The sequence below is a fragment of the Chrysochloris asiatica genome, unplaced genomic scaffold (genome assembly GCF_000296735.1).
Source record: "Chrysochloris asiatica unplaced genomic scaffold, ChrAsi1.0 scaffold00081, whole genome shotgun sequence".
Taxonomy (NCBI): domain Eukaryota; kingdom Metazoa; phylum Chordata; class Mammalia; order Afrosoricida; family Chrysochloridae; genus Chrysochloris; species Chrysochloris asiatica.
Window position 1 is genome coordinate 13350085 of NW_006408599.1, and position 9480 is coordinate 13359564.

The window sequence follows — 9480 nt, forward strand, 5'->3', positions numbered from 1 at the left end:
AAGGTACAGGGTCCACGCCAAGGTTACGAAAAAGAGCAGAGAAGGCCTTACCTTCCCAGGTCCAGTCCCGCCACTGACGCTTCCTCAGAGAACCTTAGTCCGTAAACCCTCACGACTCCTCAGAAGCCCCCTCCAGCTCTGCCCGGATCGACGTGTCCACGACCGCCACCGAAGCCGCCGATTCCAGCCCCGGCCCCGCCCCCTATCCCGTCAACCAATCCTTATGCAGAATTTTGGAGCTCCACCACCTCTGCGGCCTGGGAAAGGTCTTACGTCACGCGGCGCGCGTGCCCGAGGAATCCTCCCATTTGTCTTTGCTCCACCTTCTCCAGAACCTAGGCTCCTCCAGATCTGCGACAGTCCTCCTTGCCGGAAAGCAGCACGAGACCGCGGCATTTTACGACGACGGAGTGACACCTTTGAAAAATTCCGACTGCTTCTCCGTAGCCGGGCGAACGCCAGCGCGATGTTCGGTGCAAGTGATGAGGACGACACCGATTTCCTCTCGCCCAGTGGCGGGTGAGTGATTGCGAGGCGTGGACCGGTAGATCCGGCTGAGAGAACCCGGCAGATGGTTGTAGGGGTCGATCTCCTCCGGCCTTTTCCCAACTTCCGGATCCAGATCCTTACTATATTCTGTTGTGTACCTCTCAGAAGGGAGTACGGTAACTCTGGAATAAGGTCTTGATTGCGACCCACAAGGTCGGCGGTTCGAGCTCTTTGGTAGCTCTGCGGGAGAAAGATGAGACTCTGCTCCCACAGAGATGTACAGCCCCGGAAACCCTATGAGTCGAACCAACTCAGGGACCTTAACACATCCCTCAGAATTCAGGCAGAACTGTACTGAGCTAAGAGCTGGGGTCTACACTCAGCACACCTAAATCACAGTAGGACGCTAGGGCTCACATTTTAGTTTCTCATTCTAGAACTGTAGTTCCTCCCTCTGTGAAATAGGGGCGGTTGTAAATGACGATGTTTGCCTCATGGTTTTTCTAGGAGTCAGTTAGGGCCACACAGGAGACTCCGTGGACAAGGCAGTGAAAGTTGAGAACTAGGCTTTGACAGATCAGGTCCAGATCCATATCCAGCTTCCTTCTAAGGCCATCTTGAATGTCACTGTTTTTGATGCTTTCCCTATTCCCACGGCCCCGACAGAATAAAGTGCTTTCCCGACAGAATAAAGTGCTTTCTTTTCTTTATTCCCACAGCTAGGTGTGTTTGCCATTATCCTTACACATCAAGCCATAATTGCTTCTTTGCTGGACCCCTCATTAGATTATGAGCCCTGACAGAACACAGATTGCTTGTGTTCCTCATCTCTGCCTAGAGCCCATCACCTGGCACATGGTGAATGCTCAAGAAGTGCCCTTTGAATGAAAAATACCTGAGACACTATTGTTGTTAAGTGCCCTGTGTTCCAACACACAGTGACCATGTATAGAATTTCCAAGGAACAGCTGGTGAATTTGAACTGCCAACCTTGGAGTCCAGTGCACAGCGCCTCTAAAGCTTGAAACCAATGTAAGAAGCCGTGGTTGCTTTCTCTAACCCCCAAACCTTGGCCTTATCAGCTACTCGGGATTGGAGTCTCCAAAGTAGGATCACTTTGTCTCTTCCAGTAGACAGTTACCCTCCTCCCTGGGTCAGCGAACAATTTGACTTCCTCTAAACTCTTGAGCTAAGGAGCTCTGGTAGCTTAGTGGTTACAAATCGGGCTGCGAACCGCAAAGTCAGCAGTTTGAAACTACCAGCTGCTCCGTGGGAGAAAGATGAGGCTTTCTGCTCCTGTAAAGATTTATAGCCTTGGAAACCCTGTTCAGGGTCACTCTGGGTTGGAACTGACTTGATGGCACATAACAATAACAAACTCTTGAGCTGGAGTCCTGGTGTGGTGCGGTGGGCTAATGCATCAGATTGTAAAGTCATTTGAACTGCAAGATTGTGGTTCAAGTTCACCAGCTGTTCCTTGGAAACGCTATATATGGTTGTTATGGGTTGGAATCAACTCGAGGGCACTTAACAACAACAACAACAAACTCTTGAGCTGTCAAACTCTGCTCTTATATATGTGTACATGCTGAAAAATGAAAGAATGCAACAACTATGTGTATGTCCATCATTATACTAACTGTTAAGGAATTCCAAAGATGATGAAGCTGCTGTGCCTCCTCTTAAGTTGCTTCCAATCCTGTTAAAAAGTCCATTGCATGAATGATACTGGTTTGCTTTTGGTTTTAAATAGAATGGTTTGATTTATACTGTGACTAGTCCCATATTGAGCCCTGGTGTGCGCTGTAGGATAGCAACCACAAAGTTGGCAATTCAAACCCACCAGCTACTCTTGGACTTCCTGTATAGGCTTGCTATGAGTTGGAACTGACTTGCTGACACTTAACAACAGCCCACATTATAACTTCTTAAGTTTTCTTTTCACTCTTAATGTTCTGCTGCAACTCTACCTCACCCACCCCACTTTACATGGCCTACATCCACTTAGTTCCACTTTGTGCACTTTGAGTTATTTTAGTTGCTCAGTTATTTCAAAATTAAACTGTGCTTTAGTTCCATTCTTCCCTGTTCCACCCATAATGTTCACAAGTTTCCACACATCAACCTTCCTGCAGCTTTTGACTGTGTGCTCACCTCTTCAATTAGTTCTTTTCTATATAAACCTGTTGCCTACATTGTGTATTAGATCTTTTGAAAGTTTCTAGGGTATATTTTACATATACATTCTTAATTAGGTAGGAAAGGAAGGCTGGGAGGGAATGTTAAGGCAAGCAGTCCACTGCTGACTCAAAGTTACAGGGTAGATAATGACAATTATGTGCTCTTTCCAGATTCCTGGCCTAAGATAAGTTCTTGGTGGCTCAACTATGCTGTTTTCTGAGTAGCCTCATTAAGAAACAAGCATTTTAATTCTAAGCAAATGATTGTGCTTTAGATGTAGATAATACCCAGTTTGATGATAAGAAGCTTAGCAAAGAAGGTTAAACAGATCATTTACTTTCCCTCTAGCAATAGCCAGGAAAACCAAATCAAATTTAAAATTGAGAATATACAAAGTTTAGCAATTCCTTCCTTGGTTTTATCTAAGGAAGTAAAACATATGACAATGAATACTACAGCTACCTCTCAGTTCCTCTTTTATGATTGAAATTCTTTTCCTTCCTTTAAATGTTATGCTTTCATAAGCCAATGCAGCATATAGTCTTATATATTGCATAACTGTAATTTACTGTAAATATACTTACATATTTTAAATTTTTGATAATGTATCTTGCTGAGAATATACACAGAAAAACATACCCATCCATAGTGAATGGGGTCTTAAAAGCTTGTGAGTGCTCATTTAACATGCAACTGTTGGTCTCTCCCCACTTGGAGCAAAGAAGCATGAAGAAAATCAAAGTTGCAAGGAAACGGTCTAAAGGATTACAAACCACGTGAATGACGGCCCCCACTTCCCTGAGACCAGAAGAACTAGGTGGTTTCCAGCTACTACTACTGACCGCTCTGATAAGCATCACAATAGAAGGTCCTAAACAGAGTAGAAAAAAATGTAGAAATAAATTCAAACTTACAAGAAAAATCAGGCTTATTGATCTTACCGTGATTGGTTGTGTTTTAAGTGCTGTTGAGTCAGTTCCAACTCATAGCGACCTATAGCGTTTCCAAGGAACTGCTGGTGCATTTGAACCTCTGACTTAGGGTTAGCAGTCCAGTGCTTATCACACCAGAACTCCAGATACGGACTGTTATGTTATTAAGTGCTGTCAAGTAGGTTCTGACTCAGAGCAACCTTATGTAGGGTTTCCGACTGGTTGTTGTTGTTAAGTGCCGTTGAATCAGTTCCAACCCATAGTGACCCTGTATAGGATTTCCAAGGAGAGCTTGAACGGACAACCTTGCAATTCAAACAGCTTTGCAGTCTGGCACATTAACCCACAGTGCCATACCAGGACTCAGGCCCTTTGACTCCCATCAAGCCAGAACCAGAACCTACCCTTGAGGACCAACCATGGATAGGTCCATAATGTGAATAATAAAATCAGGGAGGAATATATTCCTCAGAATAATCAGTCAAATGTGACCAAAAGTGCATCATTTTCCTCAAAACAAAGCTGCAAAGGCAGGAAGGGGCAGGAAAGGAGGGTGAATGGAAACAGGAAACCCAGGATGAAGAGGGAAGAGTGCTGTTCTATTGAAAGGAATGCAACCAGTGTCACAAAACAAAATGCCTATAAATGGTTGAATGGAAAACCAATTTGCTTTGTAAACTTTCAACCCTGCCACAATAAAAATATGCATCTATATATACCAATACCATAGTTTCTATATATATTTTGGTGATATTGATTACATTTTTTTGAATTGTGCAGTCATTTTCACCCTCCTTTTTTGAATTATTTCTATTACCATAAACTCACTGCTCCCTAACTATGCTTACTTATTAAGTTTCAAATGCCTTGACTGAAATATATAGCTTACTTGATTTCATTTAGGATATTTAAGCATAATAGACATAGAAGTGTTAGTGCTTTTTGAAAAAGATGAACTACTTTAAAGATGGGAACTTGAGTGGGTCTGTAAACAGCAGCCATAAAGAAATATAAGAAAGTCTTTGGTTGCCCTGACTTTAGTTACCTAATGGAGTCCTGGTGTGGTACTGTAGCATAAGCACTGGATGACTAACTGCAAGGTCAGTGGTTCAAACTCACCAGCTACTCCTAGGAAACTTTATACAGGGTCGCTATGAGTTGGAACCAACTTGATGGCCCTTAACAACAACAACAGTGCTGCTATAAGAGAAATACCGCAGGTAGATGGAGTTAACAAAAATTTATTTTCTCAGAAACTGAATTCAGGGTTTTAGCCCTAGAGGAAGGCTTTCTGTTTCTACTCTGAAGGGAATTCCTTGTCTACTTTCAACATCTTGGGCCCTGGATTCCTTGGCGGTTTCCATGTGTCTTGGTGTCAATCTTCGCCCGGGTCTAGATGCTTCTCAAGACAGGGTCTCCAGGTCCAAAATATACACCCCACTTATACCTCTTCTTTCTTGGCACGAATCAAGCCCCTCCTCTACTCGCTTTCTTGTAAGATATGAGGCAAAGCAGGCCACAGACTTAGTTCCCTAACATGGGTTCAGGGATGTGACCTGAGTAAGGGTGTTGCATCCCACCTTAATCTCCTTACAAATGAGTGCCTGATCACATTAGATCACATCATGAGGCTTGATCACATCATTATATAACTGCTAAACCACTGAGAATCATAGTCCAGACAAGCTGACATGTATTTGGAGTCGGGGGACACAATCCAATTCATGACAGAAGTAGACTGCTGCATCTTTTTTCCGGCAGAACAGCTGGTGGGTTTGAACTGCTGACCGTCATGTTAGCAGTCAAATGCTTAACCACTGTGCCATCAGGGCTCCTTGGTGGCAAAAAATATTTAGCCAAGGACAAAATTCAGAAGGTAAGAAAGAAGGAGGAGTGGAAAGAGGAAGCACAGGGAGGAAGAAGGACTAGGGATGCCACACTGAAAGATTACAATACAGGAGATGAAACAAATGTGTATAAATTGTTGAATGTAAAATTGATGATCTGTTCTGTAAACCTTCACCCATTTTACAGTAAAAAGGTAAAAGTATACTACAGTAAAAATTTTCCTTTTGAAAGAAAAAGCATTCTAAATTTGTGCTAACTTGAACATCAGCCTAGCCCAGATATAGTTTTGCTCCAGTACTTTGAACATACATTTTGTACAAAGTGTTCTGGCTAAAATTCGGTTCATTATGCAGTTTCTTACAAGGAACAGGGTTATGAAAAGACCCACAGGAGTTGCTAGTTCATTTTTTGTTGTTGTTGTCAGGTGACATCGAGTCAGAACCGACTCATAGCGATCCCATGCACAGCAGAACGAAACAATGTCCGATCCTGGACCAACCTCACTACCACTGCCACACTTGAGTCCATCAATGATGCCACCTAGCCAATCCATCTCGTTAGGGGTCTTCCCCTTTTTCTCTGACCCTCCACCTTACCCAGCATGACATCCTTTTCCAGCGACTGTTTCCTCCGGATAATATGTCCAAAGTATGAGACACAAAGCTTAGCCACCCTGGCCTCCAAGGAGCACTCTGGCTGCACTTCTTCCAAAACAGATCTATTGGTTCTTTTGGCAGTCCATGGCACTTTCAGTATTCTCTTCCAACACCACAACTCAAAGGCATCAATTCTTCTACGATCTTCCTTATTCACTGTCCAGCTTTTGCATCTATATGAGGCTATTGAAAACACCATGGCATGGGTCAGGCGCACTTTAGTCCTCAAGCTGACATCTCTGCTCTTCAATACTTGAAAAAGTTCCTATGCAGCAGATTTTCCCAATGCAATACGTCATTTGATCTCTTGACTGCTGCTTCCACGAGTGTTGATAGTTGATCCAAGTTCATTGTTTAGTAAACTGCAATATACTACCCCCCACCCCCACCCCCAGTCATCTTTTTGCGAATCCTGGGCTCCACCTCAGTTGCTGGCCTTCTATCTGTTAAAGTTGCAAGAGCTTATTCTATTATCAGCAACCAGATAAGTGTTCATTCCCATCACTTGTTGTTGTTGTTATGTACTGTGGAGTCGGTTCCAACTCATAGCGACCCTCCCTGTACAGCGTTTCCAAGGCTGTAAATCTTTACGGAAGCAGAAAACCTCATCTTTCTCTTGCGGAACAGCTGATAGTTTCAAACTGCTGACCTTGAGATTAGCAGCCCGATTCGTAACCACTACGCTACCAGAGCTCCTTTACTTAATAGTTTGTGAATAGTTTTCTCAGCCAAAAATTTGGGTTTGTCTTTTTCTGTTCCCTACCCATTCTTTCGGAGTACTCGTGTGGCGCTGTGGATTAATGCACTGGAAGGCTAAGTTGGTTTGAACCACAGAGTCAGCGGTTAAGGTTACCAGCGGCTCCTCGGAAACCCTATACAGGGTCACTATGAGTGGGAACCAACTCGACAATATTTAACAACAATAACACCCCATTTTACCAAGGAGTCTTGGTTTTGCAAGTGGTTGATGATTGACTGGTAACCCAAAGGTTGGCAGTTTAAACCCACTCATGGGAGAAAGGCCTAGTGAACAGTTTCTCTAAAAATCATAGCCAAGAAAACTATGGAGTAGTTCTACTTTGTAACACAGGGAGATGCTATGAGTTTGAGGCTGATTCGACAGCAGCTAACTCATTCTTTCCACTCAATAATTAGATTTATGATTAAATGAAACAGGGTATATGGTAGTTTCTAAGGAGTTCTGGTAGTGTGGTAGTTAAGAGTTGGGCTGTTAACCTCAAGGTCAGCAGTTTGAAACTACTAGCTGTTCTGTGGAAGAAAGATGAGGCTTTCTGATCCCTAAAGTTTTAACAGCCTCGGAAACCCCACACAGCATCGGCCAACTCAATGACACTTAACAGCAACAACAAATGATAGTCTCTAGGAAGATCATTTAACATAGACAGCTTCTAGTGGAAGGAGATAGGAAGAAAGTTTCAGGCAGGGATACTAGTAAGTCGAATGAAGATTAGAAAAGTCTTGCCTTATCTGAGAAATTAAAAATTCAGTGTATATAGCTTATAGTGGAGATGAGAAATGACCAGCTATAAAACTGGAGAATTGAAGTCCTGACGGGCCTTTTAAACTTGTCTTGTGGGTCTTGGGTGTTTGTCTGGGAGTATTGAGGTGTCTTTAGGATTTTAGCAAGGAAAAGATGAAGGCAAAGTTAGTTTTGGGAAAGATCACTAGGTACAGAGGAGAAACATAGTTAAGAAACAGGCAACATTGTTTTGAATTGTAAAAAGCAAGTTCCTGAGATGTTCTCATTTGTATCAAAATAAGTATACATGTATCTGCATAAAAAGAAAGAAAGAAAGAAACAGGCAACATTTAAAACAGGGAGAAGAGTCTGGAGCTTGCAGTAATTCAGACTAGATCCATGTTGGCAGCTTGACATAGGGAAGTAGTGATGAGGGTGGGGAAGAATGAAGGGATTTGAGAAGTATTTAGGAAGTAAAATCAAATGGGCTTGAGGTTTGGGTATGAACACCAGGAGGAAAAAGTCAAGGATTATGTCCAGGTTTCAGTTTGGCTTGTGAATGTGTAAAAAAAAGAGAAAATATAGGAGGCCTGAGGCTGAGACTTAGGAAGGTTGCCAGCAAGACTGACCTTTGACTGGCATCTAGGAATTTGGTAAGCAATTACCAGGTTGGTGTAAAGCTTTCTTTAAATGAATTGCTCACTATGCCTAACTAAACCTTTTATTCAGAGGAATGGTTTATACTGAACCCTTGCTTTTCTTCAGGTCCAGCCCCCAGTAAAAGCCTTGGGCACTGAGTGTCTAGTGAGCTTCCCTGGTAGGCCACACTTTACACATGCTGTTACAATGCATTGCTTGAGTCATTAAGCATGTCTTGTGGGACTTCACTGGGAGTTGACTTTTGGTAACTTGTACCTACTTTCTCCATGTACCTTTTCCCTTTGCTGGTTTTGCTTTGTATCCTTTGTAATGAGTTTTAGCCATGTTTTTGCTATTAAGTGCTGTGGAGTCAGTTCTAACCCATAGCGACCCTGCATAGGATTTCCAAGGAACAACTGATGAGCTTGAACCGCCAATTTTGCGGTTCAAACAAATTTTGCAGTCCAGCGCATTATTTTGCTTAGTACCCTTTGTAATGAGTTTTAGCCATGAGTATAGCTATATTCCCAGTCCTGTGAATCCTACTGAAAGGGGTGGTCTTGAGGATATTTAAAGAAGTTTCACCAAGAGAGGGAGCACAGAAGACAAGTTTTGCTGGGGCAGTAGGGTTTGGAGGATATGGGTTCTCATTTGGACATACTGCATTTGTGTTGCCTGTGAAATATCTGTGTGCTCTGACACTCAGGGACAAGTGCTGGGCTCAGGATACAGATTTGAGTACCATTAGCTTTTGCATAGCGCTTGATATCAAGATAAATAGATGGTGTTGTTTAGGGAGAGAGAGTTTGAAACCTTGGGGACCTGAACAGTTAAATGAGAAGCCAGAGAGATGGAAAGAAAACAGGTGAGGGATCATATTAGAATTTGTTAATATCTTCTTTGGGCCAACCCAATCCCCAACATTGCAGATAAATTCATAGAAGCCAAAGAAAGCATGTACTTAAAAAGGAACAGACTGTCAGTTTTTAAAAGTGGCATGTTGTTAAAGTGCCTTTGAGTTGGTTCTGACTCATAGCAACCATGTATAGGGTTTTCCAGAAGCAACTGGTGGGTGTGAACTGCGGATCTGCAGTTAGCAGTCCTGTGCTTATCCTACAGTACCATACCAGGACTCTACAAAAAGGTGGCATGTTGTTGTTGTTGTTATGTGGAGTCGGTTCTGACTCATAGCGACCCTGTACAGGGTTTCCGAGGCTGTAAATCTTTATGGGAGCAGAAAGCCTCATCTTTCTCC

The 9480-nt window shown here is 42.9% G+C and overlaps 1 protein-coding gene across 1 annotated transcript in view; it reads left to right on the forward strand.

Annotated features, from left to right (window-relative positions):
• Positions 1-223: 223 nt before the first annotated feature.
• FKBP15 (FK506 binding protein 15, 133kDa) overlaps positions 224-9480 on the forward strand; it is an 81272-nt gene continuing 72015 nt past the window's right edge. Inside the window, exon 1 of the mRNA XM_006865733.1 lies at positions 224-519. Within this exon, the coding sequence (XP_006865795.1) occupies positions 224-519 (296 nt within the window). The remainder of the gene's footprint in view (positions 520-9480) is intronic.